Below are 20,337 nucleotides of genomic sequence, written 5' to 3' on the forward strand. Positions count from 1 at the left end.
TGGTCCTTTGCCTGGTGGGGTGACCCAAGTCTTCAGTCTTGAAGGGTCTGGGCCATTAGTAGTCATGTCAGAATTGAGTTGCTGTAATTTTTCTTTGACTTTAATCACAGGGCATGGTAGTACTAAGAGATGCCGTAAGGGATCTCCTGCATTACCTTCCATTATGTAATATCAATCCAATTTCCTCTTGGTAATCAGGATCAGTCACACTAGCCAATATGGTAACTCCTGTCTTTGCCATTTGATCCAGAAGCATAAGGAGCCCAAAGTGGCCAAGTGGCATTCTTAACTTCCAGTTCAGTGGAATCAGTGTTTTGTCTCCAGGTAGGAGCATTTCTCCCTTTGGAATTACGACCTCTAGACTCGCAGAGCATAGGGTCCCGGGGACAGGAAGCAAAAATTTTGTGAGTAGGTCACTAGGGGTAATAGTGAATGGTGCCACTCATTGTCCCAGCCTGAGACAGTTGGTGATTAATTTTTCCATCTTGTTAAACAATGCTGTTGGAATTTGGAGAGGGATTGCATTACCTGTAGTTCACTTTGGGTAGGTGTCTTAGGCTGCGTTCTCTAGAGAAGCAAAACCAGTAAAGTGTATATGTATGTGTATATATATGTATACAGAGAGAGAGAGAAAGAGAGAGACAGATTTATATCAAGGAAATGGTTCACGTGGTTTTTAGAGACTGTAACATTGCAAGTCCGTGGAGGCAGGAAAGAGGCCTTTCCAGATTTCGTGCAGCCGCAGGGGCTGGCAAACCCAGGATCGGCACCCTGGAAAGCAGGGCTGTTGCAGGCTTCTGATGATTCAAGTAGCTGCAGGGACCGGCGACCCCAAGTTTGGCAGCCTAGAGAACAGGGCTATTGTCGACTGTAAAGATCAATGGATCTCAAGATTGGCAGGCTAGATTGCAGGTAAGCTGCTAGCTCAAGTCCCAAGAACCAGAGGTCAGATGAACAGGAGCCAGCCGCAGGATTTAGAATCAACAAAAGCCCCAGTAGGGACAGCAGGAAGGACTAGGCAGTGGAGGGTGGAGAGATGAAGGCTGAGGGGGCAGTGAGCCACCACAAGCCCCATCCTGCTGGTACCACTCACATCAGATCCCATCATGGGGGTGATCACATATCAAATCTCAACAGGGTAGTGATCACAATATTACATGACTGCCAAAACAGTGAGACTCATGGCCCAGCCAAGATGACACACAACCTTAACCATCACAGTAGAATGGACGTTTTCACAATGTTAAGTCTTCCTATGCATGAGCATGGTATGGTTTTCCATTTATGTAGGTTTCTTTTGGTTTCTTGCCACTAGCGTTTTGTAGTTTTCTTTCATAGGTCTTTTACGTCACTAGTTAGATTTTATCCTAAGTATTTTATCTTTCTAGAGGCTATTATAAATGGTCTTATTTTCCTGATTTCCTTTTTGAAGTTCTCTTTTTTGGTGTATAGGAATCCAACTGATTTTTGTACGTTTATCTTGTATCCTGCTACTTTGCTGAATCTTTCTATTAGTTCCCATAGTTTTCTTGTGGAACCTTTGGGTTTCTCTATGTGTAGGATCGTATCATCTGTGAATAGGGATAGTTTTACTTCTTTTCCAATTTGGGTGCACTTTATTTCTTTTTCTTGCCTTATTGCTCTAGCTAGGACTTTCAGCACAATGTTAAATAGGGAACGGTTATAAAGGGCATTCTTATTCCCATTCTCAGGGGGAATGCCTTCAGTGGTAGGCTGGTGGCTCTCTATCCATGGCGGCATAGTGGGGGCTGGCAGGAAGAGGGGGGAGATGGCGTACCCAGTTTGGTGGGAGGTAGAAAGAAAGAGCAAATTTTAAAAAGTAGAAAAAGAAAAAAATGGTGACACGATGGGGGCCGACAAGTAGGGCAGGGTGGACCCAAGGGCCAGTGTGAAGGGAGGGGAGGTGATGTTCTGGTCTAGATGCGAGAGAGAAAGAAAAGAAAGAAAAAAATTGTGATGTGGTGGGGTCCAGTGGGTGGGGGCAGGGCATGGTTGGGGCAGCAGTAGCCCTATGTGCCAGTGGGTCTCTAGCCACTGGAGTGGGACTTGGGCCTGTGGGAAGGGGGCGAAGGTGGCATATGGGGCTAGATGGGAGGAAGAATGAAAAGGAAGAAAGAGGAAAAAGTAAAATAAAAAAATAAATAAAAATAAAAAAACTGGTGGTGTGGTAGGGGCTAGTGAGTGAGCGGTAGGGCAGATTCAGGGCTGGTAGGAAGGGGGAGGTGATATAGGGGCTAGGTGGGAGGGAGAAAGAAAAGAAAAAAAAGCAAAAATGGAAAAAAATGGCAGCGCTGTGGGATATGATGGGTGAGGGCAGGGTGTACCCTGGGTGGCAGCAGATTGGTGGCTCTCTAGCCATGGTGGCATGGTGGGGACTGGTGGGAAGGAGATAGGTGGCATGCAGGGCTAGGTGGGAGGGAGAAAGAAAAGGAAGAGAGTTCTTGTTGGGAGCTCCATGAACTGTTGCCTTCCCATACTCTGTGCAGGGTCACTGTTGGCTGAGTTCCAAGATGGCAACGCTGTCCATATTAGTTGGCAGGGGACCTCCGCTCCATACCTCTCCTTGTTCTCTGTGTTCCTTCAGTTTCTTCTACTATTTGGAGTTTGTCTGGTTATTTATCCCTTCGTTTGATGCTTAGGGTTCCAGGAACGATGTTTGTATCTGTTTTACTTAGTTTTTCAGGTCTTTGCTGTGGAGGAACAGCATAGTGTGTCTGCCTGGGGCACCATGTTGACCCCGTCTCCTCAGACTGCATGCTTTTTACAAGTGCATGTGGTACATTCACCAATATACACCGTGATACAAGCCTGGACCATAATACAAATATGATTACATTGAAAATGATTGAAATCACAGAGTTACAGAGTATGTTTTCTGACCATAATGTAATTAATTAGAAATTAACAGCAATAAAAATTCTAGGAAGACTCTAATATTTGAAACAATACACTTGTAAATAATCCATGGGTCAAAGAAAAAGCCACAAAGATGAAATCTTAGGAAAGGTTTGTCCCCATTTTTTATTGAGGTAAAATTTACATAACATAATTAGCCATTTAAAAGTGTACAAATAGTGACATTTACACATCCAAAATGTTGTGCAACCACCATCTCTATCTAGATCCAAAACATTTCATCACCGCTAAAGAAAATTCCATACCCATTAAGCAATCACTCTTCATTGCTCCCTCCCTTCAGCCCTGGGCAACCACTAACCTGTCTTCTGTCTTTATCAATTTATCTGTTCTGGGTATTTCATATAGAGGCATACCTCAGAGATATTGAAGGTTTGATTCCAGACCACCGCAATAAAGCAAATCACATGAATTTTCTGGTTTCCCAGGAGCCCTAGCGGCACAGTGGTTAAGAGCTTGGCTGCTAACCACAAGGTTGGCAGTTCGAATCCACGAGCTGCTCCTTGGAAACTCGCGGGTCAGGTCTACTCTGGCCTATAGGGTCGCTATGAGTTGGAACCGACTTGATAGCAGTGGGTTTAATTTTAGTATCGTGTCTGAAGAAATAGGGAGGCCTGGAGAGGGAGAGAGATGAGGGAATGGCCTGTTATTGCAACAGTCAGAACGCACACAACATTTGTAGGTTAAATTCGCCATCTTATATGGGCGTGTTTTGTGGTGCCCCAAAACAATTACAATAGTAACATCAAAGATCACAGATTACCATAACAGATATAATAATAATGAAAAGTTTTGAAATATTGCGAGAATTACGAAAATGTGACACAGAGACATGATGTGAGCACATGCTGTGTTGCTCGACACAGAATTGCCACAAACCTTTTGTAAAAATCTCAGTATCTGTCAAGCTCAATAAAGCAAAGCACAATAAAACAAGGCAGGCCTGTGAATGGAATCATACAACATGTAACCTTTTGTGTCTGTGTTGTTTCATTTAGCATACACATTGCTGCAATTATAGGTACGTCATGCTTTTTGTGACTGAACACTATTCCACTGTATGGATTTACCACATTTTGTTTATCCACTCATCAGTCGATGGACATCTGGGTTGTTTTAACTATTTTGAATGGTGCTGCTATGAACATTCGTGTACAGTATTTGTCTGAATACCTGTTTCAAATTCTTTTGATATACATATAAGAATAGAATTCCTGAGTAATTATATGTGTAACTGTTTGGGAAACTATCAAACCATTCATTTCCTAGAAAATATTTTAAATTGAATAATAATGAAAACACAATACATAAAAATTTGTGGGGATATAGCTAAGCAGTACTTAAAGAGGAATTCATAGCTTTAAATGGTTATGTTAGAAAAAAAAGTCTGAAATCAATGACCTAAGATTCCACCTTAAGAAGCTAGAAGAAGAGCAAAGTAGACCCAAATAAGTAGATGAAAGAATAAAGGTAAGGGCAGAGTTCAACTTAAAGAGAAAATAGGGAAACAATAGAGAAAATGAACAAAGCTGATTTTCTGAAAAGGCCAACAAAATGATAAACTCCAGCTATAGTGATCAAGAAGAAAAGATACCACAAATTACCAATATCAAATAAAACAGAGTTTATCACTTCAGCATTGACAACAACCTACATTAGATTAAATGGACAAATTTTTTGAAAACTACAATTTTCTAAAACTGATACAAGATTAAGCAGAACATCTGAATAGCCCTGTATCTGTGAAAGAAATTGAATTCGTTATCAAAACTTTCCCACAAAGAAAATGCCAGGCCCAGATGGTTTCGCTGGTGAATTCTATTAACCATTAAGAAAGAAACAACATCATTCTTAGATTCTTTCAGTAAACCAGAGCTTCGAACCGGTTCATTCCACTATGAACCCCTGCTGAGAATTTTTATTTCCACCCCAGGTGTACTGAATCAGAATATACATTTTAACAAGACCCTCAGATGACTCTTGGGGATCTTGTTAAAATGTAGATTCTGATTCAGTATATCTGGAGTGGCTTCAAGTCCTGCAATAAACAGAGGGGTAGAGAATCTTCCTAATTTATTTGATGAGGCCAGCATAACCTTAGTACCAATACATGATAGGTATTACAAAAGAGAAAATTGCTGACCAAATATCCCTCTTGCACATCAAGGGATGTTTAGATAAGTAATTATGGAATAAAGCAAGTATAGTAAAATGTTAATAATAAAGTTTAGGGTAGATAGATATTCACTGTAAAATTTTAAAATTTTGTAATAAAACATCAGGAGAAAAGAGCAAGGAAAGAATAAGGGAAGGAGCACATTTTTGGATTGACTCCTTGATTTCTTTCTCTTCAGTGAAACCTTGATGTCCTCAATTGAGATAGAAGATTTCCCATGTTGTTTGAGGCGATGCTTGAAGATATTTTATCTCCATTAACTAAAACAAAGTCTTTAGCCTCTTTCCTGGAGACATGACTTCTGATCTAAATCATAAGCTGTTTGTCTCCTTAATGCATTGGTCTTACTATTTACAAACCGTTTTTCTCACATAGACACATAGACCACAAACAGCAAAAAGATGGAATCAAGAAGCAGACCAAGTACATATGGCTACATTCTTACTTGCAACAAGTCCCACAAAATGACAGAAAAGATATTTAAAAAGAAAAATGCTCCCTGACTCCAGAATCCATAATAGCATGGAAAAATAAGGCTGTCATCAACAGACTAGGAATCTCAAGAGATTCCAGAAAGACAGAAAGCAGAAACATGTACATGCAGGAGAACACAGCTGTGAGTCCTGAAGTGGTTTGGAGATGCAGCATCCCAAGAGGCAACAGGTAGAAGAAATTAACTGGGGAGCTGCATTCAAACCTATAAAACTTCATCGACATTTATAAAAGAAGACCTATATGGAGAGGCATAATGTGTTTCTAGACTCAATATTATAAATATACCATATCTCTGAAATGAATCTGTAAATTCAGTGTGATCAAAATTTGTATTTCAACAGGATTTTAGAATCAGTGACAGCCTGATTCTAAAGTTCTTGCAGAGAAAAGAATAGCTTAGAAAAGATGACCGATTTATGGGAGAAATTTGTCTTTCCTATTTTGTGGAATTTTCAAGAAGTCTTTTTACGTAGGCAAGGTTTTTCTGTTCTTTACTGTTTTTTGGCCATGAGGTTTCCATTCACTTTTACAAAATAAACTCAGTTACTGTCTTAGGCTGGGTTCACTAGAGAAGCAAAACCAGTAAAGCATATATATATATATATATGCCAAGTTGACCAGGGGTGGACTGTTATGGTTAAGGTTGTGTGTCAACTGGGGTGGGGCATGATTCTCAGTGGTTTGGCAATTATATAATGATGTAGTTTGTGTATATATATGTATGTATATATGTGTGTATGTATATATGAGATGTATTTTGAGGAAATGGCTAACGTGGTTATAGAGGCTGGCAAGTCCTAAGTCCATGCGACAAACATCAGTCTGGAGGCTTCTCCTGACTCATGTAGCTGCAGGGGCTGACAAACCCAAGATTGGCAGATCAGACGGCAGACTGCTGGCTCACGGGTTGCAGAGGCTGATGAATCCAAGATAGGCAGGTAAGATGTCAGGCTGCTGGCTCACAGGCTGCAGAGGCCAGCGAATTCCAAGATCAGCAGGCAATGCAGTGGGCCGTAGGCCCAAGTCCCAAGAACTAGAGGTAGGATGAGGATCCAGAGCGAGCAGAAGCCAGTGAGCTTTGCCAGAACGTCCATGTGTATTGGATTCAGGCCACACCTGCGAGGAAACCTCCCTTAAAACAGATTGGCTGATCACAACAGATCACACCATTTGAGGGATTATATTATATCACAAAATGGAGGATAATTACATCATTACATAACTGCCAAACCACTGAGAATCATGGTCCAGCCCAGTTGACACACAGCCTTAACCGTCACGATTACCATACCATTGGATGTGAAACATGTCTCATTATCTATGAAATATTACAGTATGACTGTAGATTGATAAAAAAGAGTTCATGCTGTGAATAAGGCTATATCAAGAAAAATCCCGCCCCAGCCATGGCTGGATATTTTTATCAGACCTAGAGTGCTAAGACCATGTCCTGTTATCATGGCCATTTGCTAACAAATGATGCTTTCATGGTAAATGAACTAGAAAACTTTATCAAGGAGACTATGGAAAAATATGGAACTTGGTTTTGACTTAGTATCAGACTTCAGAACAAGTTCTAACAATCTAAAAACAAAGTCATGGCCAACTTAATTTTTTATATATTTTTATAGTGAGAATTATATTATTATACACAATAAATTTTATATGTTGAACAGTTTTACCAAATCAGTTAGGTAGCTGTCTCTTCTCCTGTCTCTCCCTTCTTACCTTCTTAAAACATAAGATTTTCCCTAATTAGTGCCACTTTCTTCTCCAAAAGACAGTAAGGTGTGATGGTTTATATCCCAAGAGCTGTGAAAATAGCTAAAACAGGTGAGATCAGGTGAGCAGAAGAGTCTAGGTTATTATTTTTACTGTTAGTCACTGTGTAGATCCAGTGGGATGATTCTGTAAGATATGTTCCAGAAGGCACAATAAAGGGAGTCACTGATACCCTGCAAATTCCAAACAGGGGCCATGCGGCAAGTATTGCTAGTGGAGGAGCTCTCTTGGCGGGGGTGGCGGGTAAAGGATGCCCTTCATCAGCAGGAGCTGGAATAGAGGCCGTTTCAGAGTGTTCCTAAGGGGAGGCAAGAAGGAGAATATTCAGTCACACACACACGTGGGAAGGATGGACACTGAGTGACTTCTTGAGGGTCTCATTTTCAGGCCACCCAGCATATCTGTGTTTCTAGATGAGGTCATTCTTGTTCACACATCATATAGTTACTGTGGGTCCGTTACGTGTCAGGCACTGGACCAGGCACTGGGGACACTTAGATGAACAGTTATAGTTCCTGCCTCAAGTTCCTTGTCCTAAAGGGAAAGACACATAAAAAAGACATTTCTCTTTCCCCCCTGCCTTTGAGAATTCTTTCCATCCTTTAAGGCCCAACCTAGGTTCCATGTCCCTAGTGCTTGGGGTACACGGGAATGGAAACCAGCAACAGCTTTGTAGCAGTAGTCAAAGAATTGAGAGGAGGAAGGGCAGGGGAGAGAGAGAGAGAGAGAGAAGGAAAAATAAAAACAAACAAATGCAAGTGAGCAAGGGAGTGATGCGGATTACCTGAAAATTGAAAATCAAAAACCAAAGCCCGTTGCTGTTGAGTCAATTCCGACTTCTAGTGACCCTATAGGACAGAGTAGAACTGCCCCATAGGGTTTCCAAGGAGCGGCTGGTGGATTCGAACTGCTGACCTTTTGGTTTACAGCCAAACTCTTAACCACTGCGCCTAGCACCTTTGAAAGTTCTACTTGGAAGAAACCTGACCTAAAGATTAGTAGAACAGGGCTTGAGACTTCTAGGCAAGCAATCTACAGAAAGTCTCTCTGAGTGGTGGCATTGTGAAGGGAGGAGCTAAGTGTGAGGTGGGCTTACTCTGCATAGATTCCATCAGCACCCACCCCATTCTTGGATAGCTGAGGGTTTCTCATCTTATGTAACAGTGGGTTGTGCAAATGAGACATCAAGCCCCTAATCCTCCTAGCAAGGCTGCTTCCCCAGTCTCTCCAATATAGAAATTTTGGAGTCATCAGTGTCCTTGGTCCTTGACCTGGGCCTTGGTCCGACCATGTCCGTGTTATCTATGGACACAGTGACGCTTGGTCACTCAAGGTGTGGTGCAGGTCCTAGAGAATCACCAGGTATCTGAAGGCCAAGTACAGGCATTATTCCATCTGCAGAGTATTTGTTGCTCTCTCAACTATTTCCCATTCATTGCTGTTCTTTTTGTCTTAGAAATATGACTTGTCTGTGAGAATAGCCTTCTGGAATTTTTTTTCTCACTCAAGTGGCAAGTGCTTCATTAAGTAAATTCTGTGAGGGGGGGAAAGCCTGAACTGCCCACATTAGAGACTTTTTCCTTATTTTCTATCCAATGGGAAAAACTCTACAGCTGGCTGATGTCCTTTCTGTTATGTGTCACAGTGGCAAACAGCAGAGTGGAGGGGTCAGTTAGCATTTAGTGGAAGGGAGGTGAATTACAGATGTTTCTTATTTGCCCATAATGTTTATGCATGCAAATGTGAAGGCAAAGAAATGGCCAGTGAGGTTTTAGACCTTAATGTTAAAATGAATTCAGATTTTAGCCCACAGAACAAGGAGTGGCAGTAATAAAAGCCTGTAGTTAATAAACTCATCTGAAACTGGGGTAAGGATACAAAAAAGGCCTTTGTTCTCCGCTCTGTCTTTCTATGCAGACTCTTGTGTGGGTCAAAGTGTGTTGTATTTGTTCTTTTAACTTCCCATTGCCTTTCCTTTCATTAATGAAAGAACACTGGTTTCCTAGTTATTGCCAAATTGGAGAGAGCAAGCCAGGACTCAGCTAAATTAATGATGTATAGTTCTTGGGAACTGATGATGCGTGTTGGGTAATTTAATTTTGAGGCAATTACAAGCATTAACTATGAAATATAAAAGGCTGCCTCGTATTGTGCTTTAAAATGAGCTCTGTGTATGAGACTCATGTCTACTTTTTCCATTCATGTAATAGAAATGTTTTGGAAAATAGTTTCATGACTAAAGCGCAGATGAAATTAGAATGAGAGAAGAGGATCTGTCTGTGCTATTTCTTCCCAAATTGGAGAAGATATTAATATGCACATGACCCTTTATTCTTTGAGTTAAACCCAAATGTGACTGATCCATTCCTTGGTTCTTTGGAATGAAGCTATGGGGTATAGTCCTCTTGAATTTTTTTCTCACTCCAATGGCAGGTGCCTCATTAAGCAAATTCTGTGGTAGAGAGGAAAGCCTGAGCCGCCCAGTCTGGGGACCTTTACCTCAGTTCCTGTTGCAATGGGAAAAAATTCCAGAGCCAAAGTTAAGCTGATGTCCTGTGGTAAATCTTATAGTCTCGTGGTCAAGATCAGTGCTTGTTATTTTTTTAGTGACTTTGAAATTACAATTATATATGACAAAATTATACCTGCATAAGCTTATTTCACTGGATGAATAGCACAATCTAAGGACTTCTCTAGTACTTTCTTCTAAGTTTTTTTTTTCTTTCTTTCTAGCATAACACAGCTGGTGTAAACTGTGAATTGTGTGCTAAGGGTTATTACCGCCCTCATGGTGTTCCAGTTGACGCCCCCCATGGCTGTATCCGTAAGTTTCATTTCTGCTTGGTGTATCTGAGACTGGGATCACTGCTTCAGGGGGCCCATCGGGTTAAATTCTGATTGGATAGTAATTCCCTTCATTCCCTGTCTTCGTATTATTGGTTCTGCCCCTTATGAGCCTCAGGCAGTGACATAATCTCTCCAAGCCTCAGATTTCTTATATATAAATAGAAGTGATACCCCTGGAAAGATTGCCCTCAGATCACCTTTAAACCAAAAACCCCCTGAGCTCTTCTTAAAACCAAACAGTAATTTAGCTTAACTAGGGGGAAAAAAGTCAGCCTTGAGCATTATGTTCTTTTACGAACTGTATGTTATCAAATTGACAGCAGCAACTTGAAAGATTAGATAGGAACCTTAGCTGGGCAGTGAGTTTATGTTAATGGGGAAGGAAGGAACAACTCAGAAAAGGAGGGTGAGAATGTTGCACAACTTGAAGAATGTGATCAATGTCACTGAATTGTACATGTATGTTTTGCTGTGTATATTCTCAACAACAACAACAACAAAAATGAAGTGATAATACATTTCTTAAGATTATGTGAAGTGCCATCAAAAGCATCTAGGAAAACACTCAGTGGTGAGCCTGGCACATAGTAGGCCATAAATGTTAGTTTCTCCATTTTCTGCTGTTTTCGACATTTCTAGGGTCTCTGATAGTTACGTAGTTTGTCAGAATTAGCATCAAGACAACATAGTAATGATTTTACAAGGACTTAATAATAGTCATTTAAACTGGTTTATTGAGCACTTGCTATATGCAAAAAAGGCATTGACTAAGTACTTTCAAAGATGTCTTATTTAATTATCACAACAAACCTAGGACACTGTACTATTCTCATTTTAGATATGGGGAAGCTGAAGAAGGGGTCTGAGTACTGAAATATTTTCCCTAGGTCCCAGAACAACTAAATGGTAGGCCCAGGGAACAGCTGATACCTCTCTGTTGCCACTCTACCATACCACATTTGTTACACAGAAAAGTGCCATTGCTCTTCCCCTGTGGAAATACCGGTCATAGCCGAGATTATGGACTTTGGCCTTTATGTAATCCACAACCTACTTAATACCTGGTTCTCTGGTTGTCACAGTTGGAAAACAATTCTAGTTCTTAACTTGGCCTCTGTTCCTATGATCCCCACCCCCTGCCCCCAAATTCATTCATCATATCATTTGAGGACATTGAAGCCCATGGACTGTCAAAATTTTGACTTGTCTCTCTCTCTAGGGCAGCCTTAGTTGTTGAAAATTGTGTTCCCGCTTTTCTTCCCTCTTCCACATCATCCAACAAGTATGTCCATCACTTCTCTCAGGCCCACAAAGCATAGTCCTTGGCAAAGAAAAACAGGACTTCGTGAATGTGCCTCGCTAGGAACCACACTTTTTCATCATTTTTCTAATTTCTGTCTTCTTCAGTATAATGTTCCCACAGAGGTGTTAAAGGCTTAGCAATAAAGATCTCCAGGACACATAAATTCTAAACAAATTAAGTGAAGGATCCCAGGAGATGCTAGGCTGGGGGAGGCTTGATGCTCACCCTTCTCCAGGCCCCTAGTCCCTCACAGGAAATGCACTCAGATGAGCTATGGCTCTGTGTTCCCTGTCCAGGGTGAGGACCTGCCCAGTCATGGAAAACCACAAATGAGGATTTACCAAGTTTCTAATATCCCAGCTATGTGGCTCTGAAATGCAAGCCTCATAATCCTGTTTGGTTGCAAAAATGGCCTTCAGGAAGCTATGTCACTTGGATCTAACATTGGGCTATGGGTGCAATCTTGCTATGCTGTCTACAGGTCACATATCAACGTTGAGCAACCCCACACTTGTGGGAGCATCACAACTGTGTAAGGATGACCATGTGTGGATGTTCAGTGTTGGTCCCTGGGGAGAAGGGGCTGTGTCCAGTGACCCACCAGGACCTATATCCCCACCTTTCTGGTTTAGGTTTATGCAGGCTTGCCTCTTACCCAGGCTGCTGGGCAATGCTAAATGTAGTGAATTACCTTCTCAAGAACTTCTCATCAAAGCTCATTTCTGAGGCCCCATGAGATTCAGCCAACGAGGACCATCAATTAGGAGCAAAGTGGAAAACAACCCAGACCCCTTCAAGAATAACTGTAGAGCCATGATAAATATTAAACATCGCCCAAGGAGTATTGGGTCATGTTTGTCTTAAGTGCAGTGAAGGGTATATCTGTTGAGCACTTGGATTTCTCTCAGCTTGCAGCTGTAACCCTGAACAAGCAGATGGCTGTGAGCAGGGCTCGGGCCGCTGTTACTGCAAGCCAAACTTCCATGGAGACAACTGTGAGGAGTGTGCAGTTGGATATTACAGTTTCCCGTTTTGCTTAAGTAAGTACATGCTGCAGAACGACAGGCTTCCCTTCTTGTTCCATAGCTGGGCTTTGCGCACTGAGACCTGGGGACTTTTCGGCAGGTTGGGGTGGAGGCGGCAGAAGTGGGGTCAGGTAGCTTGTATATATGTGAAAGCATTTCCAAAAATTTGGAATACAAACTTTGCGTGTTTTGTAGTTTATTTAGGGACCCTGGTGGCACCCTGCTAACCAAAAGGTTGGCGGTTCAAACCCACCAACGACTCTGTGGGGAAAAGATGTGGCAGTCTGCTTCTGTAAAGATTACAGCCTAGGAAACCCTATGTGGAAGCTCTACTCTGTCTTTTAGGGTCACTATGAGTCAGAATTGACTCCACAGCAACAGGTTTGGTTTGGTTTTATAGTTTACTTGGAGTGCCTGGGTAGCGTAAATGGTTAAGCACTTGACGACTAATTAGAAGGTTGGCAGTTTGAACCCACCTGGAGGTGCCTTGGAAGACAGATCTGAGTCTGAAAGGTCACAGCCTTGAAAACCCTATGGAGTAGCTCTACTTTGCGTGCATGGGTTACCGTGAGTCAGAATCGACTTGATGGCAACCAGCAACAACAACCTAGTTTTATTTATCTCCAAAGGATTAAGTTATACTCTAGAAACTGCTATTTCAATAGGTCAAAAGGATCAAATATTGGCAATTTCAACTTAATAGAAACCCATGTGCGAAATTTCTCTCCATAGGTAGAAGAGCTTTTATGGGCTTCTAAATTTTTGTTTATATACAGATAATGTGTTATAATTTGGGTGGCCAGGTGTATGTGCTTCTTATTCCCTATTGTACAATGGGCCGAGTTATCATGGGCCTGCACGTCCACCCACTGCAGTGATTGAAGTGACCACCCCTGTATCTCAGAGAAAAATACAGAGATCAGCCAGAAGCACTATGCAACATGAAGCAGAAAAACAAAAACAGCCAACCAAACCAGCCGCCATTCAGTTAATTCTGACTCATGGCAACCCCATGTGTTGCAGAGTAGAGCTGTGCTCCATAGGATTTTCAAGGCTGTGACCTTTCAGAAGCAGATCACCAGGCCTTTCTTCTGAGGCACCTCTAGGTAGGTTTGAACTGCCAACCTTTCAGTTAGTAGTCCAGTGCTTAACTATTTGTGTCACCCAGGGCCTCCTACGTGAAACAGAAGAGGGTATGAAATTAGCTATGCAAATGATGACATTTCAGGGTTCTGTTTATACTGCAACACTGTAAAAACTGCACATTTATGTTAGAACACCAACACATTGGCTAAGAAGAGAGCTCCCCCTCTCACTGCAATATTAGTTTTTGCCCATCCGACTCTTCACAACTCCTGCAGATCAATCATGGGAATGTTCTGTTGGGATGAATTGTGGGCACGTGGGGTCAGGACTCTCGTGAATTGAGTGGCTGTATATCAGGGCATACCTGCTGACCCAGGGTAATTACTAGAATAGCTCCCACTTCCACTCTCAGGAGTGTCCTCGTTTGGCTGTTGTATTAGTGATCACCTTATATTGAAAGGAACCAGTGTTTTAAGCCCAAATCGGATGACACTGCATGGTGACTTAATTAGAATCTGTGACTACTGGATAGGGCCTGAGCAAAACTTGGATTTACCTTTTTTAATGAAAAAAGAAACCTGAAGGGATTTTATGGCATAAATACAATTTCACAGAAAACATTTGAAAGAAAATATTTTTAAAAAGTTATTCTCAATTTTACATTAAAACAAAAAATAAAGGTGTTAATGAAGCCAAGCCCATAGTGTAGTGGGAAACAGGCCATGTTTTAAGCCTAAATACGATGAGGATTGGATTTCTGAGCTATTGTGAGCACAAAAATCCATTTCTTTTCATTAATCTACAAATCAAAACTCCTGACCAATCCTGGCTTCAGTTATTGGACGCTTGAAATAGAACATTGCCTTTCTTTAAATTAGTCTCTGCCTGTTACTTTGCACGAAATTAGAGAGGGCTTTTTCCTAGTTCAGGGAATTTAATGTTTGACAATACTGTCTCATTAACCATTGTTTGTATTTGTTAATAAACTATTTTTATAGGAATTCCCATTTTTCCTGTTTCTACTCCCAGTCCTGAAGATCCAGTAGCAGGAGATATAAAAGGCAAGTAACCTCTCTTTTGGTTTAAAGTCAATGAAAATGCTAGGCTTGGTGTTCTTTTCTTATTTCCTATGTGCACTGCTATGTCCAGGTCAATCCCTCCTTACCAGAGCATGGTGGGTCCGTTGCAGGTGGCACCCGACTGAGCTCCTCACCTCCGTCATTCTCTATTCCTTTCTAGCTTTTGTAATGGCGTTACCTGGTTAAGGAAACTACACAGAGCTGGGATTACATCACCACCCTGCCCCAAAAGCTTCAGTGCCTGCTGGCTGTCTTATTTAAAAACAACCACCACCACCAAAAAAAAAAAACTGGTCACCATTGAGCTGACTTCAACGTGTGGTGACCCCATGTATGTCAGAGTAGAATGTGTGCTTCATTTCAGTGACTGATTTTTCTGAAGTAGATCACCAGGCCTTCTTCTGAGGTGCCTCTGGGTGGGCTCAAACCTCTAACTTTTTGGTTAGCAACTGGGTGCGTTAACTGTTTGCACCACCCAGGGAACTGTACTATCTTATTTAGGACCCCTGAAAGCAGACTTTGAGAAAGGAACTGAGTGTAAGTTGTTTCTTTGGGAGGTGATCCCAGGAAAGGATCAGTAAAGGAGTGTGTCAGGGGGTGAAGGGAGCCATTATAAAGGCTCATCAGCGAGCTAGGCACTACTAGGATGAACGGAGCTCCAGCCCTCTAGGCAACTCCAGGAGACAGTTTAGAACTTGCTCAGAGTTATCCCAGCTGAAGGGGTAACTTCAGCTCTCTGCCATCGCTGGAGGACTGCTTCTGGGCTGGGAACTCTTGGGCACTTCCAGCTTGGCCTGCAGGAAGGTGGAGGAGCTTCTGCAGCCAGAAAAAGACCCTGGGCAGAGAGTAGCAGGGGAGGGGAGTGGCTAGAGGATGTGAGTGCCACACCTACCACCTAATCGTTCATTCTACAGCTATTTCATGATCTCCTTTTGGAAACCCTATGGGGCAGCTCTATGAGCTGGAATCAACTCCGTGGCAATGGGTTTTTTATTATGTGCAAGGAGCCCTGGTGCTGCAGTGGCTAAGAGCTTGGCTGCTAACTGAAAGGTTGGCTGTTTGAACCCACCAGCCACTCTGCAGAAGAAAGATGTGGCAATCGTTCCTGTAATGATTACAGCCTAGGAAACCCTATGGGGCAGTTCTGCTCTGTCCTATAGGGTTGCTATGAGTTGGAATCAAGTCTATGGCAGCAGGTTAGGTTTTTGGTTTGAATTATGTGCAAAAGGTCCCTGGGTAGTGCAAATGGTTTGCTCTTGACTACTAAGCTAAAGGTTGGAGGTTCCAACCCACCCAGTGGTGCTGCAGAAGAAAGGCCTGGCAATCTGCCTCCATATAGGTTACAGCCAAGAAAACCCTATGGAATAGTTATACTCTGTACCACATAGGGTCACTGTGAGTCGGAATTGACTTGATGGCAACTGGTGGTTACTATATTGAAAATGAATTGTAGGGGAAGAAGAGAAGAAACAGATAAACCTGCTAGGAAGCTGTTACAATAACTTATGAGAAAGAGACGATGGGGGCTTGGACCAGGGGGGTGTGCACAGAGGTGATGAGATGTGGGTAGATCGTGGATATTATCTGAAGGTAGAACTGACAGGATTTGTGATAAATGGCTGCACTGGAAGTGGCCTATGAAAGAAAGAGAGATCCCTGGGTGTGGCCCCAAGGCTTTTGGATTGAGGAAAGAGAAGGATGAAGCTGCCACTTATTGAAGCAGGGAAGACCTTAAAAGAAGGGAAAAGCATCCATGGTGGGGCAGGAGGATGCAGTGGTGGGAGCCTGTGGAAGTTCCCTTCTGGCTGCTACTTTGTTCTCTGTGAAATAAGAAGCAAGGTCAGAGGAAGAAAGTGAGGATGGAGGAGGAGGTGTTGGCGTGGAGGAGAGAGAAGGTATGAAAGAGACGCGCCGGAAGGTTGGGAGTGAGTGAGTGAGGGAAATGTCACAGGGCTGCTGGGCAGCGCGGAGGTCAGTGGCCTTGAATGTGATTAAACAGTGACGCTGTTCTTCAGCATTTGAAGTCACACCGTGACTCGGCTTACCTTCCTATCCTTATTTCCTCCTTCTCCCTACCCTTACCTGAGTCCTCTGATCAAGCCCTGGTGCTATGCGTTATTGATGTGGGGTGTTATGCTTTCATCAGACATTTGGTCCCTGCAGGGCGGAAGCTGTGCTTGACTTGGCTAGACATCCCCACAGTGCCCACCATGGTATCCTGCCCATAGTGGGTACCAGCCGATGTTTCCTTAAATGTTTGTTAACTGACTTAGAATGGAACTAAGTTTTAGAGACCTGATTACAACACACATCTCTGATTTTCCTCGGCAAGCATGTTTTAGATCTGCTATTTATGGTCTGTTTACAGCAATCCGTTTTTTATTCAGTTGCTTTTCCCCCAGAAGTAGACTAGTGGTGACTTCGGGAAAAGAAATTTGATTGAACTTGAAGGGAAGTTTAGAAGTCTCTTAGAAAATGTTAGAGAAATGTTTCCAGACACAAGGAAAAGAAGTTTCAATTAGTGCAATTAGATTTATTTGGGAATTTGAATGCCCAGATAATCCACTTCAATCTGACCTTCTGTTCATGGATTTTAAAAATATTCTCTTTGGGTCCTAACTTTTGGAAGAGGATATTAGAAACACTAATATCTCAACTGCCAGGGTAAGAAAATACACAATGCTGGACAATACTGGGCATTCCCGCCTCCCCACCACCTCTGAGAATTTTAATTTTTAAAGGCCTATTGATGCTTTCGTGACCTCTAGTAGAGTGGGTGTGTTTTAGAATCCCTTGCTTTTTCAAAATATCAATTCCTGTGTATCACCCCAGATCTACTGGGATAAAGCCCAGGCTTGTATTTTGAACAAGTTTTCCAGATAGTTCTAATGTATGTCTCTTGTTAAAAACCACTCTTCATCCATCTAAGGTCACCTATCTTCGACAAGGGCCCAAAGTCAAATAGGGTAAAGACAGTCTTTAACAAATGGTGCTGGCAAAACTGGATGTCCATCTGCAAAAAAATATAACAGGACTCATATCTCACATCATACACAAAAACTAATTCAAAATGGATCAAAGACCTAAATATAAATCTGCAAACTATAAAGTTCACAGAAGAAAAAATAGGATCAATGCTAGAGGCCCTAATACACAGCATTAATAGGATACAAACCATAACTAAGAACATAAAAATTCCAGAAGATAAGCTAGATAACTGGGATCTTCTAAAAATTAAACACTTACGCTCATCAAAAGACTTCACCAAAAGAAAAAAGAGAACGTACAGAGTAATTTTTGGCTATTACAAATCTGACAAAGGTCGAATCTCTAAAATCTATAGGAAAATCCAACACCTCTGCAACAAAAAAGACAAATAATCCAATTAAAAAACGGGCAAAGAAAATGAATAGACACTTCACCAAAGAAGACTCTGAGGTGGCTAACAGACACAGGAAATGGTCTTGATCACTAGCCATTAGAGAAATGCAAATCAAAACCACAATGAGATACCATCTCACCCTGGCATTACTGGCACAAATTAAAAAAAACAGGAAATAAATGTTGGAGAGGCTGCAGAGGGAGATCGGAACTCTTATGCACTGCTGGTGGGAATGTAAAATGGTACAACTATTCTGGAAAACAATATGGCGCTTCCTTAGAAAGCTAGAAATACCATAGGATCCAGCAGTCCCACTCCTAGGAGTATATCCTAGAAAAATAAGAACCAACACACGAATAGACGTATGCACACCCATGTTCACTGCAGCATTGTTCACAATAGCAAAGAGATGGAAACGACCTAGGTGCCCATCAACAGATGAATGTATAAACAAACTTTGGTACATACACACAATGGAGTCCTTTGCAACGATAAAGAACAAAGATGAATCTGCGAAGCATCTTACAACGTGGATGAATCTCAAGGGCATTATGCTGCGTGAAATCAGTCAGTCACGAAAGGACGAGTATTGTATGAGACCACTATTATAAAAACTCACAAAAATGTTTACACATAAAAAGAAACAATCTTTGATGGATACGAGGGATTGGAGGGGTGGGCATTGAAAAACGCTAACTAGACAATAGCTAAGTGGTAACTCTGGTGAAGGGTAAGATAGTACATAATACTGGGGAAGCCAGCACATCTTGTCCAAGGCAAGGTCGTGGATGCTCTTAAGAGAAACAAACAAAAGAAAAGAATGGGGGAAAAGACACAGAAGTTAAGATGAAAGAAAAGAACAGAATAGTTTTGCAGATCATATGACTCCAGATATTATTAGGGTTTTCTGGGTTCAAGTGATCAGCTGTATCTATTTAAGATTTACTGTTGGAAAGTCAATGTATAATACATACATTTTCAAGGGCTCCTTTTCAAAACGACAGCATACCCAAAGCATACACTGTAAGAGGGACACTTGCCCACGGTCATGCTTTCTGTCCCACTTAATTCCTCCAAGTTCAACGAGCAGTGACGAGCAAAATCAGCGGTAAGAAAGACTATATTTTTGGTTGCCATCGAGTCGATTCCGACACATGGTGACCTTTCGGAAGCAGATCACCAGGCCCATCTTTCAACGTGCCTCTGTGTGGGTCCGAACCGTCAACCTTTCAACTAGTAGTCGAGCGCTTAACCATTGACACCACCTAGGCACTCCGCAAGATGGACTGCAGGTGCTTACTTAGTCAAGCAGATTGAGTCTGGGATGATTATGTAAAGCAGCCCCTTTGGCCTGAAGACATGGATGCCCAGTTTTATTCCTTGAGGAGGATTCTTGACAAATATCAAGAAAAGTTGCTGCCTCCCCCGCCCCCGCCCCAATCACTTTGTAAGGAGGAGCTACTTGTCACTGCCAGCGTTTTGAGGTCAGTGTTGTTGGGGCGGGGACATGCTAGCAACGAGAACTCTGAGAGGCTGGGGCAGCGGCTGCTGTGTCGTGCTTGGCTGGCCGTGTTCCCTGTCCAGGCTGGGAATTTCATCTGCCTGGTGAAGTGGGGCAGCCATTGTTGGCTTGGAGACTCGCAGATAAGGCTTAGAGATGGTCAGACGAATTCTGATATCTCAGATATATTACCTACTCTGTCTAGGTGCCAATAAAATAGAATTTCAGGAACGGTGTTTACCAAAGAGAATTGTACTCTGGAATAGTTAGCGTATTTTTCATTCATTAAACTTTTAAGTGTTTACTCTGTACTAGGTGCTCTGCCAAAGCAACTGCTTGCTACGCGCCCCCTGCTCCCAGAGAGCCCCCAGTCCTGTGGGAGACACGGACAGGTGACGAGTTAGGGCGGCAGGTATTAAGTGCTGGGACAGGGCCAGAATGTGAATCTAGGGAGCCCGCAGGAGGAGGAAGGCAGGAGGTGGAGGTTCTGGGAGGGCTTCCCCAGAGCAGGAGGAGTTGGCATCCATGCTGAGTCTCAGAGGATGAAGAGAAATTAGCCAGGCAGAGGGGCAGCTAAGAGCAGGCATGGGGATGGAAGAGGGGGTGGGCAGGTAGATCACTGGGGCTGGTTCATGGGAAGGGGGAAGAAGTTCAGGGAGAGGAGCTAGAGGATTAGGAAATGACCAGAGAAGGCCTCCAGGCTCAGATACACAGGCTTGCAGTG

The 20,337-nt window shown here is 42.5% G+C and overlaps 1 protein-coding gene across 1 annotated transcript in view; it reads left to right on the top strand.

Annotated features, from left to right (window-relative positions):
- LAMA3 (laminin subunit alpha 3) overlaps window positions 1-20,337 on the top strand; it is a 323,465-nt gene that overhangs the window by 82,695 nt on the left and 220,433 nt on the right. The window contains exons 9-11 of the mRNA XM_049902138.1: window positions 10,124-10,214; window positions 12,449-12,580; window positions 14,650-14,712. Coding sequence (XP_049758095.1) covers window positions 10,124-10,214; window positions 12,449-12,580; window positions 14,650-14,712 — 286 coding nt within the window. The remainder of the gene's footprint in view (window positions 1-10,123; window positions 10,215-12,448; window positions 12,581-14,649; window positions 14,713-20,337) is intronic.

The sequence above is a fragment of the Elephas maximus genome, chromosome 11 (assembly GCF_024166365.1).
Source record: "Elephas maximus indicus isolate mEleMax1 chromosome 11, mEleMax1 primary haplotype, whole genome shotgun sequence".
Classification (NCBI taxonomy): Eukaryota; Metazoa; Chordata; class Mammalia; order Proboscidea; family Elephantidae; genus Elephas; species Elephas maximus.